General features: G+C 41.8%; 1 protein-coding gene across 2 annotated transcripts in view; it reads left to right on the top strand.

Annotated features, from left to right (window-relative positions):
- The window catches only part of NAMPT (nicotinamide phosphoribosyltransferase), a 67,980-nt gene that overhangs the window by 16,196 nt on the left and 30,589 nt on the right, over positions 1-21,195 (top strand). For both annotated transcript variants that reach the window (XM_005292365.5, XM_065554116.1), the window contains exons 2-3: positions 17,158-17,314; positions 19,140-19,243. In XM_005292365.5, the coding sequence (XP_005292422.1) occupies positions 17,158-17,314; positions 19,140-19,243 (261 nt within the window). The remainder of the gene's footprint in view (positions 1-17,157; positions 17,315-19,139; positions 19,244-21,195) is intronic.

Genomic DNA, 21,195 nt, shown 5'->3' with positions numbered 1-21,195 from the left:
GAGATTCAATGGAACTCTTCAGTCTGTGCTGGGAATGTATGCAAAGAAGAGAGTTCAAGACTGGGACAAATTGTTGCATTATTTGCTATTCTCTTACAGAGAGGTACCCCAAGAATCAACTAGGTTCTTCCCCATTTGATCATCTACATGGAAGGAATGTGAGAGGACCCTTAGATCTCAGACTCCTGGGAATTGGACACTGAGGCAAAAGAAGAACCGTAATAGAATATGTACAGAGGTTCAGAAAAGAGTTAAGACATGATGGGTATTGTTCAAACTAACCTCAGTGACAGGCCAGACAATTTACATGATTACATGTAAATGCTCTTTTGAAATAGGAGATTTGGAGTTCATCTTAAGCCCTGTGGAAAAAAACCAAAATTCTTGGGAAGGATCTTCTGAGGTACCAGGAGAGGTGAATGAAGATGCATATTAAAAAGTCTCATGGTAATGCTGTCCCACTACTAGTATATGTAAACAGACACAAGGTTGCAGGGCTGGGGTGACACAGCCTTTCACTGGTTTGGATTGCACTCTGAAATATCCTAGACCTCTTTCAGTCTAACTTCAATACCTGCAAAGATACTAGAACAAATTTATTAAACTATGAATTTGTAAGCACCTAGAGGATAATAGGGAATAGTCAATAAATCATGCCCAGACAACCTAATTTCTGTCTTTGAGAGTGGGGGAGAAGCTGTGGATGTGGTACCTTGATTTTTAGAGAGGCTTTTGACACAGTTCCATATGACGTTGTCATAAACCAACTATGGAAATGAACTGATTGAAACACTGTACTCATAGTAGTTATCAATGGCTTACTGTCAAACTGGGAGGATGTATCTAGTGGGGTCTGGTACTATTCAAAATTTCCATTAATGACATGGTTAATGGAATGGAGAATATGCATATAAAATATGTGGCTACACCAAGCTGGGAGATATTGCTAGCACTTTGAAGAGCAGGATTACAAGGAGCTTGACAAATTGGAGAATTAGTCTGAAATCACCAAGACACAATTCAGTAAAGACAAGTGCAAAGTGCTACACTTAGGATGGAAAAATCAAATGTGCAAGTACAAAATGAGGAAGGACTGGCTAGGTGAATACTGCTGGAAAGGATGTGGAGGTTATAGTGAATCACAAATTGAATGAGTCAAATAGATGCAATTGTGAAAATAGCTTTAATATTTTGGGGTACATTAACAGGAACGTTGTGTAAGACGCAGACTAATTGTCCTCTTCTTGGCACTGGTGAGGCTTCAGCTGGAGTATTATCCATTTCTGGGTGCCACTTTAAGAAGGATGTCCAGAAGAGAGCAACAAAAATGATTAAAGGTTTAGAAAATGTGACTTATGAGGAAAGGCTTAAAAAACTAGTTATCTTTAGTCTTGAGAAATAGATAGTGTTATAAAGAAATAGAAAGTGTTATAAAGAGAATGGTGATCAGTTGGTCTCCATGTCCACCCGAAGGCAGGACAAGAAATAATTACCTTAATCTGCAGCATGGGAGATTTTGGTTAGACGTTCAGAAGTTTTACCTAAACCATAAGGATACTTAAGCACTGGAATAGGCTTCCAGTGGAGGTTTGTGCAATCCCTGCCATTCAAGGTTTTTAAGAAGAGGTTAGACAAACAGCTATAATGATTCATTTAGGTATACTTGTGTAACGATGCTGCCCTTGGTGGGACCCAACTGAGAGTGCCAATTCAGGACAAATTGCTTAAAGCAGGGCAGTTACAGCCCAAGGCTTGGGTTCCTTTGCACACCAAGGCAAACCAAACCAGCCAAACAGAGAAGACTTTGGTTTTATCCCCACTGGCTAACCATAAGTCACACAAGCAATTCCCTTAGACACTCCAGTTTCCCGGTACCACCAACGGTGCCACTTGTTATGGGGACGAATGGTTATGAAAATCAATACCCCAGTAAAAGAAAAAGGTTCTCCTGATACCAAAGGACCCAGACCCAGGTCAATATACAAGTCAGATCTTACCCACAAATCACGCTGTTGCCAATCTTTTAGAATCTAAAGGTTTATTCATAAAAGGAAAACGATATAGATGAGAGCTAGAATTGGTTAAATGGAATCAATTACATACAGTAATGGCAAAGTTCTTGGTTCAGGCTTGTAGCAATGATAGAATAAACTGCAGGTTCAAATCAAGTCTCTGGAGTACATCCACAGCTGGGATGGGTCATTCAGTCCTTTGTTCAGAGCGTCGGTTTGTAGCAAAGTCCCTCCAGAAGTAAGAAGCAGGACTGAAGACAAGATAGGAGTTTTCAGGGCCTTTTTATACTCTCTGCCCGTGGGAGGACACCTCTTTCTTCTTACTGTGGGAAAATCCCAGCAGCAAGATGGAGTCTGAAGTCACATAGGCAAGTCACATGTCCATGCACGACTCAGTTCTTTACAGGAGGCAGCCATTGCTCACATGCTTTCTTGAATGTTCCCAGAAAGACTTCTCATGTGGATTGGAGTCTTCCAAGGTCCATTGTCAGTTAAGTGTTTCTTGATTGGGCACTTAATTTACAAATTCCTTTCTCAAGAAGCTGACCAAATGCTTCACTGAGGCTTCTTAGAATCAAAATACATTGAGATACAAGTACATAGCCAATATTCATAACTTCAACTACAAAAATGACATGCGCGCGCGCACACACACACACACACAGATAGCATAATCATCAGCAAATCATAACCTTTCCATAGACACCTCACACGACAACCTTTGTACAATATTTGCTGCAGATATATAACAGTGGTTGCAGCAATGATCTACACAGTCACAGTTTGTCAATAACATCACAAGTTGGTCCTGCCTCAGTGCAGGGGGCTGGACTAGATGACCCTTTGTCCCTTCCAGTCCTATATTTTTATGGTCTCCCTGGCTACTGTAGACTAGGGCCTAATTGTTTAGCAAACCAATTTACAATATTCTAATTAAGATTAAAAAAACAACAACAACCTGTTCTAGAACTTTTTACAAAGCTGTTAGGCCAGGCCAAACTTACCTCTATATTCTTACCGGAATAAGTGATTGTTTGAAACAATCAGGGTGGAATTGATTTAAATCACTAGTCAGGAAGACTCGATTTAATCATGGTTTTCTACATAAAAGTGCATTCTTGTTGGTTGGTATAACCTTAATACATATTCTTCACAACTCGGAGATAGATGTAGGTTTCATTTTTAGAAGGTACACACTATACAGTTTTAAACAGTGATTTATTTAGAAAAAATTTCAGATTAGTTTTCCAGCTGTTAGGTAAAAAAGCAAGTCCTCACTCACCTCTCCAGCACCCGAGTTCGTGCGGAGTTGGTATGGGGCTCACAATCTGTCAGAGACCAGACACCAATTCGTTGATCAACGGGCTCACACTATCTTTAGCTTGAAAAGCTTCAGAGTAAGTGTGGCAAGTTTATTAGGGGTGAGCATCAATATTTATACACAGAAGTAAACAAAGTGATTAACAGATCATAATGGTCATGCATAATCAATCAAGATTCTACAGGATAAAACAGGTTAAAATGTAAATTCAAAAAGAGAAAAGGGGAGATGGCTACTTAAGGGGAGGGGGGTGTCATGAGTAGTTCGCAGGTCAGAGCTTTGATTAAAAGTTCAGACAGAGATATCAAGTCTGGGTTAAGTTTAAGCTCATCAAAAGTTCAGACTCAACATTCCTCCATTTGTAGCTTTGGGATAACTATTTACCAAAAGCTACACCCCATTTTAAGGAGCCAAGGGCCGCTTGGCAATTTCAGCCTGGGCCAACTCGAAGAGAGTAAGGCCCTTGGCTGAAGTAGGAAAAGAATAAACTGACCCACATGAGTCTATGAGGGAGGGGACACACTGAATACAGCAACACAATATTATAAGGATTACTATGGCCCCAACAATACCCACCAAGAGTTTTTTAACCCACCCAAATCCAGGCAGCCAATTCCATAAGGCTCCCCACCAATCATAAGGTGGCTGGCCAGAGGAGTAGTTCTTAGCCATTTCCCTTAGATGTTTGGTACGTTGAAAAGTGTCAGAGTAGGTGTCATTTACAAAAACACAGCATTCTTCATTTATAAGGGCGCAAGTTCCTCCCTGGGCTGCTAACATTATGTCTAAAGCCATTCGGTTTTGCAAAGCTAACTGGCGCAGCTGGGACATTTCCCCGGCCTGATTCTCAAATAGGGTCGCAGTTTCATTGGTTAAAGATTCTAGTAGTCCCTGTAGACGGATGACACCACCCCTCAAGCTAATGAGACCAGCCCACCGCTGCCACGACAAACCATCACGGATATTAATATCTCTGAAGGTTTCACGGATGTTACGAACGTGGGGAAAATGAGGGGGAGTGAGGGAGATGCGAGAAGGCGGTGTTAGCCACGCTAAATAACATGACCCTGCCCAATCAGGGGAGAGAAAGTAATAAGCTTTGGGCCTGCACACCCAGTATGTTCCATACAATGCGTTTCGGGTATTCCATTTCTCAAAGTAGGAGGTAACCCACCACCCGTTGGACCACTGTTCCCCTGGTAACGGAGAGGGGTCGTTGTGCGAACTGCAGAGGCACAATTTGGTAGTGGTGTTTTCAAAGGGCAGTGTAGTACTGCTTGAGCAGTTGTAGAAGGCAATCGTATGTCCCTTAGCAATTAGTTGGACACCCTCGTGATCTGAGCAGGGCTTCTTAAAAGCTGACTCTGAAGGCTTGCCCACCCATGAAAAAGTTGGATCGGGGTGAGGGATCCACATATGGGATAAGTGGGGTGCGCAAGGCTTGAAGCCAAGATTTTTACTAAAGGCGGTGCCATTAAAATAAATGTTGCATTTACTTGTTCCCACAAAAGTTGACCCCTTTTCTTTAACAAAACACAGTGATCCTGTCTGATTGGTTACCCTGAGATATCTGTTAATTGGCACTCCTGTTTTGTTCCATGTAAGATTGTGTTGGATTGGATCTTTTACTCTAGCCAGTGGCATCCAAGTCATATTAGCAGTGGTCAGGGGAATGGGTGTGAAGGGGAGTCCCTGTTCTGCATTTACTGGAAATTGAGTACATACCCAGCAATTACTTCTATTTCCTAAAATACGAGTTTTAACCTCGTGGGAATATCTAATAAAAGCATTATCTTCATAGGCAGAAAATAAACTAAAAAGGCATAATAAAAAACATACAGTTGTCAGAATAAAAGGTCCTCTCTTTTTTGCCGAGTCAATTTAAGTCTGATGTCTGAAAGAGGTAAGCTGGTCCACTGGTCGGAGGCAGTGTCCTCAGTGGTGGCAAGAGCTGCTGGTCCGTTACTGTGGTCCACTACGGCTGGCTTGACGTGGGAGTGGTGGATCCAGGATTTGCGTCCTTCCAGGAACACTGCAGTCTGGGTTGTTAAAAGAACCTGGTGGGGTCCAGTAAACCTCGGCTGGAGGGTGTCGCCACGAACTAACTTTTTGGCCCAGACGAAGTCCCCTGGTTGGAACGGGTGGATCTGTTCTTCCAGCGGCACGGTCTGGGAAAACTGCGAGGCTTTCCAAAGGGTATGGAGGCGAGCCTGTAGGGAGAGAAACTGGCACGCGGTCATATGATCCCCTCCCAATAGTGAAACATCAGCACGTGGTAGCGCCCCGCCTTTGAAGGGGGGTGTCCATAGAGCAGTTCAAAGGGGGATAATCCCAATACACGGGTTGGGCGAGTACAAAGGTGAAACAGGACCAAGGGAAGTACCTGAGGCCACTTTAACCCTGTTTCCTGACAGTATTTAGCCAATGTAAACTTAAGCTCCCTATTCATACGCTCAACTTTCCCGCTAGACTGGGGGTGGTAGGGTGTATGAAAGGAGTGTGAAATGCCCAGTCCTTGTTCTAAACGGCCAGGGACATGACCAGTAAAGTGAGGTCCGCGATCTGAGTCAAGCACGAGAGGGATGCCAAAACGGGGTACAATGTCTCTAAGGAGAATCTTCGCCACTGTGGCAGCAGTACAATTAGCAGTAGGAAAAGCTTCGACCCAGGAAGTCAGAGGGCAAACCAAAACAAGGAGGTGCTTTTTCCCAAAAGCCTTTGGCATATCTGCAAAGTCAATTTGAAGATGTTGAAATGGAGCAGCAGGCGGAGGTCTTCCACCCTTAATTTTGTTAAGAGGCGGAGCAGGTCCATTACGCTGACATGTGCTGCATGCTTTCACTATTGACAGGCAGTAGGGTTGAATGCCTGGAGCATACCAAAAGCGAGCGATGGTGTCCACAAAGGCGTGCATGCCGTAGTGACCCCCCTTATCATGGTGCCAGCGAACTGCCATGGGGTATGTGGAGCGAGGGAGGCAGGCTTGGCCATCCGGCATAAGCCAGGTCCCTTTGACCAGAGTGGCTCCGAGGCTCTCCCACGACTGTAGTTCAGCAGCGGGTACTGGTATGGGGTGCGGTGGAGTAAAGGAGGAGGCTGCAATAGCCAACGTGGGCATGGCTAAGGGTAAGACGGCAGCCGTCTTGGCGGAGGCGTCAGCCAGGGCATTCCCACGGGTGACGGGGCTATCATCTTTAGTATGGGCCCGGCAGTGAACTACAGCCAGGACCGAGGGTTCTTGGAGGGCGTCCAAAAGCTTGTGGATGAGGGGGAGGTGCTGAATGGGTTTACCGGCAGCTGTCTGGAAACCTCGAAACTTCCAGAGGTGGATGTGACAATGCACAACTCCAAAAGCATACTTGCTATCAGTAAAAATGGTAACGGTCTTACCAGCGGCCAACTGGCAAGCTCGGGCCAGGGCATAGAGTTTGGCTGCTTGGGCTCCCCAGTTGCCTGGTAGTGAGGCGGCCTCTTGAATGTCCCATTCAGAGGTGACTGCATAACCGGTGAAACGCTTGCCATCAACATAGAAGGAGCTTCCATCCGAGAAGAGGATGCAATCAGGGTTGTCCAGTGGCACGTCAACCAGGTTGTCCCTTATCTGTAAGATGCTATAAACTACTTCCACACAGTTGTGCTGATCCTGGAGGACTGGCAGGTCAGGAAGCAAGGTAGCTGGATTAAGGGGCCCACACCTTTCAAAAATTAGGTTAGTGTCTTCTAAGAGTTCGGCCTCTAGCTGTTGCTGCTGATGGGCCGAAAAGACTTGGGTTGTGCCCCTACGCAGAAGGGCTGACAAGGCATGAGAGGTCCAGACCGTGGTAAAATGACCCAGGGTCAGGCTCTTTGCCTTTGTGATCAGCAGGGCAGCTGCTGCCAGAGTCCGGGTGCAGGATGGGGTTCCCTGAGCGACAGGGTCGATCTGCTGAGAGTAAAAAGCAAGCGGGAAATGGTGGGGCCCGCTCAGCTGGGTAAGGACGCCACTAGCAATTCCGCCCCTCTCGTGGACAAAAAGGTGAAAGGGTTTGCTGTAATTGGGGGGGCGGAGAGACATGGAGGAGGCCACACTGTCCTTGAGTAACTGAAAGGCTTGGATTGTGTCCGGGGACCACTGCAAAGGGTCAGGAGCAAGGTTAGCAGTGAGTCAGTGGAGCGGTTTGCTTAACTCCCCGCAGGACGGCAACCAGGGGCGACAAAAGCCAATTAATCCTAAGAAACCTCGAAGTTGTTTCTTGGTGTTTGGCAGAGGGCAGTTTTGGATAGTCTTTATGCGGACTGGGTCCATTTGTCTCCCCTCTGGGGTTAACAGGAAGCCCAGATATCGGACCTTCTGTGAGACCCACTGAATCTTGTTAGGGTCTACCTTGTGGCCTCTGGTGTGTAGGTATAATAAAAGTGCCTTACCATCGATGCGGAGGGCAGCTTCTTCGCGGTTACCTAATAGGATGTCATCTACGTATAGGACTAACGTGGATCCCTGCGGACTGGTGAAGCCTTCCAAGTCGTGGCGGAGGCATTGGCTGAAAATCGTGGGGCTGTCTCTGTAGCCTTGAGGAAGTCGTTGCCAGACATAACTTTGTCCCTCCCAGGTGAAACCAAAGAGATACTGAGAGTCTGGGTGCACAGGAATGTTGAAAAAGGCTGATTTTTAAGTCAATAACAGTGAACCACTCAGCATCCCAGGGGATTTGGCTGATGATAGTAGCTGGATCAGGAACTACTGCATGAAGAGGGACCACATACTGATTAACAACCCGTAGATCCTGTACAAAGCGCCAACGAATAGGGTCTCCATCCTTTTTAGGAGGCTTTTTGACAGGCAGTATAGGGGTGTTACAGGGAGTGCGCTGAGGGCGGACTAGCTTTTGTGCAATGAATCCCTCGATAATGGGGCGGATGCCCTCCCGGGCTTCCAGCGACAGGGGGTATTGAGGGACTGACGGGGGGGTTAAGGAGGGCTTCACTTGAATCCTTACTGGCTCTGCCGAAAGGAGCAGGCCAACATCAGTGTCAGAAATTCCCCAGAGGGTTAAAGGCAAGTCAGTGAGGTCAGGGGAGAGAGAGGGGGGGGGGGGGCGGTTTCCCAATTACCCTGAGTTGGGGCCGAATCTCCTAACACTGTCATCAATAATCCTACCCCTTCAGGAGTGCAGGTTAAAGTAGCCTCAAGCTTACAGAGTAAATCCCGGCCCATCAAAGGGATCGGGCAAGCTGGGGGAAAAAGAAAACGGTGAGAAAAACATTTATCAGCATAAATAACATTTAGAGGCAAAGTGAGTCCCAGAGACTGTGGGTTGCCCTCCACCCCAGTTGCAGTTTTAACCTCAGAGGATAGCCAGGGAGAGGGGGCATGATTTAAAAGAGAGAAAGTAGCTCCAGTATCAGTGAGGAAGGAGACAGGCAGTCCTTGGACTGAAAGGGTTAGACGAGGCTCTTTGCTGGGAGGGGAGAAAGTGAGGAAGGAGCCGGCTAAAGACATTAAGGAAATAAGACCATCACATTGTTTGCCTTCGCCCCCGGGGTACCGTCCATTGAGGAGGCTGAGTTTGCTGCAGCTGCTGCTGTTGCCCGTAGTTGATCCAGGCCTGGGGAACGGGCTAAGCTGGTGGTGCAGGGGTGTATTCGTCCCTGGTGTAAGTATCTGCGGATGCGACTGGACCCTCTGGGCGTCTCCAGGGGAGGGGTATGCAACCTGCTGCATCTGCTTGATCTTTTGCCTAGTAATTACTCCTCCCGAGGTGTGCCCTTCCATTTCCCCCTTATCCCTCTGCAGAGATTCCGATCTGGAGTCCTGCAGATTCCCCTCTGCGCCCTGGAGAGAGTCCCCCTGCGGAGGAATAGGGGCAGGTGCAGTGGGGACCAACTGACGAGTCAAAACACGCCGTGGTTTACACCCTTCATCTAAATAACATGGAGGGGGTTCACTCTCGGGAGAATACCTGACTGCCATAATTTTTAAAGATTTCCACAGCTCTGCTGCTGTGTCCCAACAAAACCAGTAACATAACTGTCCCGGATGGTCTTTTTCGATCTGGCTCCTTACTCCTCTTAAGGCAGCCTGTTCGAAAGAGCCATACGAAGGCCACCTCATCTCCGGGTCGGCCAATACCGCGGTATACCCAGTCCAATTCCTTACACACAGTGTGTACAACTTCCTCCTAGACATTCCTGTCTGTACTGGGAGTTTCCCTTCGTTCCATAACTTATTTACAATCCCCAACAGACTCTCAAGAGGCACGCTAGTCCCTTGACCCATGGTGTCTGACAGGAGCCCTCCAACTGGCGTTTACCCTGCTGTCCAGTACACGACCCCTCAATATTGAATTGGCTGGGAGAAATCTCCCGTGGCGCCTGCCAATTCGTATATGAGTGGTCTGACCACTGGACAGAGGCACCGCACCAGAAGGAAATCCCGGACGAGCCCCCAAATTGTTAGGTAAAAAAGCAAGTCCTCACTCTCCTCTCCAGCACCCGAGTTCGTGCGGAGTTGGTATGGGGCTCACAATCTGTCAGAGACCAGACACCAATTCGTTGATCAACGGGCTCACACTATCCTTAGCTTGAAAAGCTTCAGAGTAAGTGTGGCAAGTTTATTAGGGGTGAGCATCAATATTTATACACAGAAGTAAACAAAGTGATTAACAGATCATAATGGTCATGCATAATCAATCAAGATTCTACAGGATAAAACAGGTTAAAATGTAAATTCAAAAAGAGAAAAGGGGAGATGGCTACTTAAGGGGAGGGGGGTGTCATGAGTAGTTCGCAGGTCAGAGCTTTGATTAAAAGTTCAGAGATATCAAGTCTGGGTTAAGTTTAAGCTCATCAAAAGTTCAGACTCAACACAGCTATATCAGAAAATGAATGATTGTTTGATTATTTCATTTACCAAAGAATTGAAGCAGATATTTATGAAGTCATTGGGAGGTGAACTATCTCCAATTCAACAGGTTAATCATTAATATTTGGAGGATTTTCTTGTCATGCTGTATTAGGAGGACAACATCACCAGACAGACATTTAAATTGTGTGTTTTTTTTTATAAAACAACAACGTTAAGTATTCTGGATATTTTTCTTCAACAGCAAACATAATAATTTAACAAAACAAGCATATGTCTGACATTTATCTCCAGACTTCTTCTCCTTGTCCAGATCTATTCTTCCCCCAACAATCTTCTATTTATTGGACCTTTTTGAAACTTTGCACTTTGAGAGAGAGCGAGAGAGGGATTGACTGTTTACACAAATTTGCAGAGGGACAATAGAGTTGAGGTCTGCTATTTCTCACCTCTATGTATGTATGTATTTATTTATTTAAAAACATTTTTGCTGTTAACAAGCATGTTACCTCTGGAGAGAGACCTCCACAGTTTGAGAACTGCAAAACTAAGCATCTCTGATGGTATCTCCTAGACTGAACACTGTGTCCCATTGGGTAGTTAGAAAGATTAACCTAAATCTATACAGAAGCCTGTGGAACCCCATAGGATTGGGTCCCTAATCCATGAACTATTGAAACTCATTTACAAAACTTTTCTTAAACATTACCTGAATATATGGTCAAATACTATAGAACAGGGGTTCTCAAACTGGGGGTTGGGACCCCTTAGGAGGTCATGAGGTTATACATGGGGGGTCGTGAACTGTCAGCCTCCACCCCAAACCCTGCTTTGCCTCCCACATTTATAACTGTAATAAATAAATAAATATAAATAAAAACGTGTTTTTAATTTGGGGGGGGGCTGCACTCAGAGGCTTGCTATGTGAAAGGGGTCACCGTACAAAAGTTTGAGAACCACTGCTATAGAATTTATAATCCCTATTCCATGATGAGATCTTTGAGCTATAATGTATCTTAGTTTAAACTATCTTTTGATCGTTTTTTCCTCAGAAAGCATTTTATTAAAAAAATCCAATTTAAATTTTAAAAAAAATCTGATTTATTAAAAAAAAATCATTGATTTTTATCCACCCTGGAAACAATGTTTAAAAATGATTTGGCTAACTATCTTTGGTGTACAGAGAGACAACCATTTTTATCATCTGACCCACCTTCTGTTAACATATTTGAACCTTGTTAGGCACCAGGAATGATCCTGAATCTGGTTCTGCCTGGGTGTCTCTCAAGGATGTGTTAAAACAACTCTGGAATGGTTAAAGTGGATGGGCTATATAGTTTTGAAAGCAGTTTCATTAACAGGCTTAGTCTGTTGGGTTCCTCTAGATTAGGCTACTGTGGCCTTAGCAGGTAGATGGCATTAGTTTTTTGTTGTATTTAGCTGCTTCTCAGGGCTGGTTTGCACACAGTTTGAGCTTCAATTTAACGATCTAGTTTAGTTAAATTGGGTGTTGCATCAGAATCTTTGCTCAAGTTGCATGTAGACAAAGTCTAAACTATCACAGTGTCCTGGGGCTGGTATACCCTTACTCCTGGTCTACACTGGGGGGGGGAGGAGGGGATTGATCCAAGATACGCAACTTCAGCTACGCGAATAGCGTAGCTGAAGTCAAAATATCTTGGATCGAATTACCTGGGGTCCAGACAGCGTGGGATCGACGGCCGCGGCTCCCCCGTCGACTGCGCTACCACCATTCGCTCTGGTGGAGTTCCGGAGTCGACGGTGAGCGTGTTCAGGGATCAATATATCACGTCTTAACAAGACGCGATATATCGATCCCGGATAAATCAATTGCTACCCGCCGATACAGCGGGTAGTGAAGACGTACCCTTAGGGTAGGCAGGGAAGGGTGTTATAGCCCTGCAGCTGAGTCCTAATGACCACCCTAAGCCTCAGGGCTGTGTGGACTAGTGGCTGGAGTCAATATGGCAGCCTTCCTATGTGGGGCCTATTGGCCAGAACCAATATGGCAGCCCTCCTCTGCGGGGCCTAGTGGTCAAGGGGGAAATGGGCCACCTCCCAGGGGTGAGTGGTGGCCGGGGTAGAGGGACCTGGGCCCTCCCTGCTCCACCCAGTGCCCTGATAGCAGCGAATGGATTCCTCACTTGGTCAGCATGGGCATGCTTCTGGGTCTCAGTGTGTCTGGCATCTGGGGCTCCAGCAACTACCAGGAAGGAGCCTGCAATGTGCATCCTCCTCCTTTGGTGGTCAGGGCACACTGAGCTGGGCTGCTCCCTTTTATACTGAGACTCCAGTTGGAGCATGCCCAGCAGTGGTGAGGGGTTGTTGCTTCCTCTGCCTACAATATGGGGTTAACCCTTCTCATCTAATGTGGGCTGGTACACCATGTCACACACCACCAGTCTGATTTAACAGTGTGAGATCGAGATATTTTCTTTTGAAGGTCCATGCCTCATTACCTTGCGTTTTTCTATTGAACAGCATAGTTACTTTTTTTATCAAAAGTCTTATCATAGGTCATTTTAAATTTGAGTGCTCTGTCCCTTTGTATCAACACATCTTCATCCCTAATCAGTCACCTGCAAAGTCTCTACCATTTGCAAAATGTATCAAGTTATTCCTGGGTGACAGAACAGTCAACAGTAACTTTTCCCTAAACTGGTCTGTTGGACACATGGAAACTCAGGTGAGATGTTCTTCACATCTCACTCAGTTGTTCTTCTGATTGTTAGTTTTTTCCCCCCAGTGTCTTGCATTTTCTCTTTCTACCTGGAAATGGAAAAAAGCAATTGTAACATTCTTTTGACACTTTTATAGTCATAAGTGCCTTATGATACTGATTTATCGCTTTCTTTGTTGTCTGTATCCTTTCTGCAGTGTTTTTATTCACTAATGTTTTGTCCTTTTCAAAGCTGTGTTTTCTACTAAACACAACCCCTATATCATTCTTGCTGACTGTCACAATGATGATTTGTATTTACTTGTATCATGGTAGTTTACAGGCCCTAATGAGATTGAGGCTCTATTATGCTGAATATTGTACAGACACTTAGTAGGATACATTCCCTACCCCCAAGAAGCTTACAGTGGAATAGATGAGACTGAAAGGGTGGGATAAAGGAAGTGTTAGTGTCTTCATTTTACAGATGAGGAATAGAATGATTTGGAGATTTGCCCAATTTCACTCAGGCAGAGCTTAAAACTGAACCAGATCTCCTGAGATTCAGTTCCACATCTTAACCACAAGACCAGCCTTCCCTTCTGCTAACTTCTAACGTGTTAATATAGTTTGACTATACTAAACAGTTGGAAAGTATAGCACTTCAAGGCTATGCAGTTCTATTTTTCTGTACACTGAAGTGTGCTAGGCACCTCAGAAGGACACGTTCTGTACCCTGAAGATCTTTCAATCTTCAAATAAGACAAAGCAAGTGAGAACAACTAACAACATGAGTTTTAATATGTGGGAGGGAGCATACATTGCGTATGTCATGCTACAAATACAATGCAAAGATTGCTTAAATATTACATGTCTAAAAATGACAGACATATATACCTTGTTCAATCCATTTAAATTATTTCTCAGTACCCAGTGATCAAGATAAGAATTTTAGCCTTAGAAATTTAATTGAACTTGAAATCTGTCAATGACTTTTTAAAATATTTGAGGCAATGTAATTGACTATTACATTACACCGCATTTCTCTGTGAATATAACTCTCTTCAAGGCTTTAAAACTAAATGAAAAGGTTTTCTTTGGGAAGCAGCTTGGTATACATCTTCAGGTAAGGGAACATTTTTCCCAAAGAAACTTGAGAGGGGAAAATCCATTAAACTTGATTAATTTTTTGAGACTTTAATAGTTTCTAGATTTAAACTGTCAATGAAGGATCCTTAATTAAGGGGGAAAAAAAGTTATCCTTTTTTTTTTTCTTTTTCAATCCCCATACATAAAGAACTAATCTGGTTATTAGTAGGGTAATCCTGTCTGACTTCAGCCTGCAAGCTGTAGTTTACACTTCTCGTACCTTGTACTGTGATCACATTGCATATTTCAAGCTAAGCAATGTTGTGCCCATTCAGTATTTCTTTGGGGAAACCTCTAAAGAACGCTTTCTGTAGATGGAGCAGGAAGTAGTGTTGCCGATTCATTGTGACAGTGCTCTCACTAAGGCTGTGTATACACTGCACAGCTTACAGTGGCATAGCTGTGCTGCTAAAGCCTTGTCGCTGTAAGGCAGGCGTTGTAGCCACTCTTTGGCATCAGAAGAGAGCGTCTCCTCCTGACAGTGCTGCCCACACCGGGGCTTTTCATCAGTAAAACTTTTGTCGGTCGGGGTGTGGTATTTTTTTTTTTTTTTTTTTCCCCCACGCACTCCTGGAGCAACAAAAGTTTTACAGACGAAAGTGTAGTGTAAACATAGAAGCAGCTTGGGATCCTTCAGGTTGCTGTACAAAATCTAGGTACTAATAGATACTGGATCAGAGCCCAGCATAACTATAGCTAAAATGGTAGGTGCAAATACTAAATTTCAGTATGCAGACAAACTTAATATCCATCACCTTACGGTGACGTAAACCAACAAAACCAGAAAAATGCCTAATGACGGATCTAATTCTGCAAATTTACGCACACTAGAAAGTTAATCACATGATGAGTCCAGTACACTTCAGTGTGAAACTGTCTGACACAGAATATCAAACATCCAATATCTTATAATTGCCAAACCTGTTAATGGCTCCATGCATCCTCTTTTCTTAAAGATCAAGTAATATAATTTTAGTGGTCAAACACATTTATTTATATATAAACATTAAGTGGAATTAAGGGTTCAATATAACTTAATTTTTTTCAAATTCTTCCAATTGTAGCACTTTTTCTTCCATACAGATGTGATTATGCTTGAAGAATTGCTCAATAAAAGTGGAAATGTCTTTAAATTCTATATAGAATTTTCTGACTTCCCAAATTAAAACACATCATTTTCTTTTGGTTAAATCTAAAAATCCAGTTGTTTTTGGTTCTGACATCACAGATGTTACACATTCTGCATTTGGAGCAATTGTGTTTGATGTTTGAGCCATCTTATGATCCTTTAGCTGTATTGGTTCTGCAGTACTTTCATTATTTGAAGTAAATGCAGACACGTAAAAATATTCTGCCATGCTGTCCATGCTTAAAACTTGGGGTTTGAATTTTCCAAGGCCAAAGATGAATAAAAGCTTTCATTTTTTACACTCTTTGTGATTTATTAAACATTCCCTTGCAGCATTGGATACCCAAACACAACGGCATTGTGCTGGTATATGAAAACCGGAAAGTGAAACTGGCCAGTCTAGTTCACTGTCCAAGCTGAGTGAAATGCAAAAAATAGAACAGCATAAGTGATGAAAAGGAAAATTGGATTTTTAAAATCTTTTAATCTACAGTTTTAGTAATACAGGTAAGGGAAAAATTAAATATTTAATCTTGAAAGTGTCAGATACTTATTGTAAAAATAACCTGGGAAACACTTTTCTAAAGATATAACAAAACAAAAAATACTTAGGAGCTATCACTAAAAATCCTCTTAATTTGGAAGTAGTAGCAGGGAAAAATTATTTCTAATACCTTGTTCAAACCTAGAAATCTGTCAGTATTCATAGAGATATGCAAACACATCTTGCACTTTTCCTCCAATTTTCTGTCCTGAGCAGTGATGACACCTCTCCTTTCTTATATATTTTTTTCTGCTGTAAAGCGTGTAGGTGTATATTAGTGTATGGTGTATAAGTACATATTCTGACAGACAAAAAAATTGTGAAAATTAGCTGACTTCTTATGACATTTATATGGTAGAATCTGTAAACCAGCCCAAACTTTCCAATTTACACCCTTGTATACCCTTCCTATCTCACATGCAGTTGTGGGTTGTATGTGTAATTTTAACATTTTAAAAGGAATATCAGCTTTGCAAGTTAAAGGCTAAAATGGCCCATCTATGAGAAAGGAAGATATAGTTAGACTTGAAATGTAATAGATCTGTATAATGTACAAGCTAAGATAGAATGCTTGGTACATTTATAACAATTTGTGTTCACATGCTCAGCTCCCACAAAACATTCACTATTGGAGTGGAACTCCTAATGCCAGGTCTGTGCCTGAAGATCAGTTTTTATGGGAAGTTTTGAGAAAAATCCCTTTAGTAATTTCAGTGGGAAAATACAACTCTTCTTTTGAAGAAGAAAATCAACCCACTTATTTAACACAACTAGCAGCAATAACCGGTTTGAGAGCTGGCATGGACATAAGCAGAGCTAGAAAAGTCTACTCCTCTGTTCACCCAGGATAGATAGCTTTTTGGGGTGAGTGTTGTCCGCTTCTTCAGAATCTGAACTGCTTAAAGAATTGTTTCTAGCCTTATGACTCTGATAACCTGCAAATGTGAACTGAGCATAAACCGAAGCAGTGCTAACTTCTCAACAGGCAAACATCTTCCATTCCACTGCTGTTACCAGGTTTGCAAAGACACAGCAGAACGAAAACTGACCAATCTTGTCACTTTTCATTGCTGCTATTCAAAACACAGGTAAGTTTCACTCTGCTGATACAGGGAAACCTACTGTGTGAGTAGAAGCAGAGGTGGGCACTAAAGCTATTCACTAAACAGAAAGATTGAAAAACAGATGGGGGAAGGAGTAAAATAGGAGAAATTGGGTTGAGCAATCAGAAATCCGAGGGAGAGGTAAACCAGTAAAGATCCCCCACCCATCCTCCCAGCTACTATTATGAATGTAGTGGGGAAATGAGAGAATGTTCCTCATTTCAAGCAGCCTGAAAGACTGGGGGTCATTCCAAAGTCACATGTAAAGACGGAACTCTGCTGAAAACTCTAACAAGTCTTGTTTATTTCTGATCTTTTATTGTCTGTCCTGTAGTGATTATACATTTTGAGCTCTTACTGAGGTTTTTCTTAATGTAGGTTACACATTATTTGCAATATCCACCTAATACAAGCAAAGTTTATTCCTACTTTGAATGTCGTGAAAAGAAGACTGAGAACTCCAGATTAAAGAAGGTGAAATATGAGGAAACAGTTTTTTACGGGTTGCAGTACATTCTAAATAAGTACTTAAAAGGTATTTCTCATTATTTCACATAAAACATAAATCTCCATATTTTTCTCCAAACTTCTTGAATTCTGATAGTTGAAGCAGTTCTTGAATTATTTTAGCTCTGTGTTGTTTTTAAAATTTGAAGTCTCATTTTATTCTTGTGACTCTCAAAAATGAGATCTTCTACATTCAGTGTCTTCTATTTTTGTTAGGTATCAATGAGATATTCAGCAAACTAAAAACTACAAAAAAGAATAACAAGTATTTTTATCTGCAAAGATGTTACCGTGTTTTAGATGAACGGTCATCTGAAACATCAAAACTTGAAAAAGATCAGAGCCAAAGATAAGTTACCTGGAATCATTAAAAAAGGTAGCAACGCCATTCTCTTTGAGAGTCAGTTAAGATTTGGAGGAAAATAAGTTTTATGTTCAAAACTTGAAAAATGTACAATTTGTATTTTCTAATTTTGTTATATGCATGTATTAGTAACTTGTGTTTAAGTGGGATAGCTCAGTGGTTTGAGCATTGGCCTGCTAAACCCAGGGTTGTGAGTTCAATCCTTGAGGGGGCCATTTAGGGATCTGGGGCAAAAATCTGTCTGGGGATTGGTCCTGCTTTGAGCAAGGGGTTGGACTAGATGACCTCCTGAGGTCCCTTCCAACCCTGATATTCTATATTCTAAGTGTATTTGCCTTTAAATCTAGTAATGGTCTATACAGAATTTTAATTGTTGACTGTGGTAGCTAAGTGTGCATTTTTTCCTCAGACCATTTAAAGATGCACATCTTAAAACTTAACATTTCATTATAAACCCATGTTTGGAGGTACAATTATTTGTTTTTTGCACTTCAAGTAAATACCATCTATTTTGATTGTTCCTCTCATTCTGGTTTCTGTTATACCAAAAAATCCTTTTCCTACATAATTGGTCACAGACTGTGCAAATCTTAACCAAGACTCCACCAATGCCAATCTCTGTTCTTGCCAAATGTTGGCACTCCAGTAAAAGATCATTTGGCAATCCTATATCATTCACTGTGAACTTCCTCTTTTTGTACCTCCTTGAAATAGGAAAACTGTCCCAAAATAATCATAGCATAATTCAAATCAGTATACTTAGTCTTCAAAATCTCATTCTGGGGTGTGTTGTCAGAGGCTAGTTGACATTACTATAACATCTTCTATAGAGCTCTAAAGAATTACAGGACAATATTAAACTTGATTCATTTTAGCATTTATGGAATGTGCCAGGTTAGTAGTCCTGTAGGTTGAAGTCCCCTGCTTAGCCACAAAAAGAGTATGACAGAGGCAATAGCATTGCAAGCTTCCTCAGTGTCCTGCTAAGGTGCCTCAACCCTGTTTTGAAGAGATCATCAGTGTGGAGGAACGTAGCTTAGTATCCACTCTAATTCAGACTTTGGGTGCTTTGCTGAGTGTTGTGATTCTTTTTTTGGGAACAGTGTTGAGGGCATCAACTCATTCCATGTAGATGCTGACCAGCCATCAGTTGATAGTGACCTCAAATTATTACCAACCTGAGCTGAATTTGAACTACTGATCTATAAGTGAAAGATCATCTGTTCCCATACCAATTTTCTTAGCCATCCTGTCTCTCTTACAATACAACTTTAAAGCCAAAAATGATGCTTTTAAGCATAGTATTCGCTATGACAGGATTGCCCTCCAAAAGCTCTTTGGACGCAAAGTAACTTTTTCATGTCTGGGAGGAGACTTTGATAATAAAAGCCTCATGTTTCATTTATTCATAAAGAGCTGTTTAATAATGCTTGGCATTAAAAAATTATTGCATTGTCTGAACTTATTTTTTAACTATTTTTCATTGCAGGCAAAGTGATAACCAAAGAGAAAATCCAGGAAGCCAAAGAGGTGTACAGGGAGCATTTTCAAGATGATGTCTTCAATGAAAAGGGATGGAATTATATTCTTGAGGTAAAAATCTGTGTGTTTTTGTATATTTTAATTCAAGGAAATTCTAGGTAAGATTTGTGCTTCCATCTTTAGGATCATTACTGTAGTCTGCAAGGACTAGCAGCTGTCACAGAATAATCAAATAATTGTAAACCCATAAAGCAAAGTAGTTTTCATCCTTACAAATACCAGATATGGCTTTCTGGGTAATAGGGATTAGCCGTCACCTGCTAGTATGAGTGGGGGCTTGTTGGCAATTTCAATATGTAATACAATATTTAGTGCCTGGTTATGACATTAAAATCACTTTCTCTAATTAATCATAGTTGCTTTTCTTCTAATGCAGAAAGCACTACAACTTTTTGCATGAGTAAATAGTAAATGGAGAAAATACATTTTAATTGGTATATGAAAATCGGGTATCTAAATTTTGTAGTGCTACTTAAAATAAGTTTTGTTATGAGATATAGAGAAGTTAAGAATTTTTCTGAGACACAAAATCTTCAAAATAACTATCCTTTAAAATGTTATTTTCTTAGTGTGTAATTTTTTTTCAAAGAAATGAGAGCATTTTCCCTTTAAGTGTGGGCAGATTTGTTCCGTTTTTTCCACTCACTAAAGCTTGTTGCATTGCCAATTTTTATCTTAGACTAAACTATTTCTTCGAAAGCATTGCATATTCCATTAATGATAATGACTGAGGTATTTGATGGCATGTGGGTATGAACATCTTGGCATGTCTGGATGTCCTTTAGCAACTAAAATGGACAATAAGAATGGAAATTCTCCACTTTCACAAAGCGTAACATTAGCGTAACTGTTTTTCTCCATTCTACCATTTACTCAAGAGTGCTAAAGGGAGGTGGGTGGGTGTATATCTACTTCTGTTCATAGATCCTTTGAATAAATTCCTATGATTTTTCCCATGTTACTTCTCCTGAAGAGAACCAGAACTTATTTTACTGTTTAATGACCTGGTTTCCTTTTTCCTCTTTAGGTTGTCCCTTTTTAACACCATTTACTCACCCATAAATAATTTAAAGCCTTATTGTTGGACAGTCTTTACTAGGTTTCTGTCTTGAGAGGTTGTAATAGGCATGGTCATCTTTGGTCAGTCTAGTTAACTGGTTCCTTGCTGTATATAAATGTGATAAGGCTCTTAAACAGGAAAGGACTCAGATGATACTTCTAAAACTCTAGTGATTTCTTGGAAATACCTGGATTTCTAGGATTTATTTAAAAAGGTTATGCTGATTAATCTTTGACAACTGGAGCTGTTGAAGCAGCATTTTGACATACATTGGGATATCACTGGAGAATGTGTTTTGATACTAGCTACAAATCTGCACCATTTTTCTAAAGCAGCACCATTTTGGTACATATGTTCATTTTAACACACTTTTGTACACTTTATGGAAAGACTCCTAAGGCATGTTCATCTGGGTCTGCGCAAGCTGCTACTTATCAGTTTAGTTCGTCGTGCTATTTCAGTAGCTTATAATAGTTATTTTACAGTTGCTGTCTCATAATTTATTCATTGCAAACAGGCTGCTACATCATATTCCACAGACTGTTGAATATTTCAAGCATGAAAGTTAATGTTGACAATTGTTTTGGAATTGAAAGAACAAAACTTTGGGAGACTGGATTCCATGGTCAGTGGATAGAGTAGATGAAACTTTTTAGAAAGGATGTACACTGATTCCCATTTAAATATATTAGTTCTCTTAAAACAAATGTCTGCACCAAAACATAATGGGACCATTTAAAATATGGATGTCAGCTGGAGTAACCGTCAAGGTAAAACACCACAGAAAATTGAATGGCAAAGATCTGTTAAATGAACGCTTCTGTGGACCAAACAAACTTTTTTTTAAACAGCAGGGTCTCCTCAAATGAGTGTGTTTAAAGAATAACATTGTTAAATATCCTTTAGTGGAACATGGTTATTTATTCATTTTGTGGAATTGGTG

Source organism: Chrysemys picta, chromosome 1 (genome assembly GCF_011386835.1).
Source record: "Chrysemys picta bellii isolate R12L10 chromosome 1, ASM1138683v2, whole genome shotgun sequence".
Classification (NCBI taxonomy): Eukaryota; Metazoa; Chordata; order Testudines; family Emydidae; genus Chrysemys; species Chrysemys picta.
Note: the sequence above shows the minus strand (reverse complement) of the source record. Positions and strands in the feature narration are given on the sequence as shown.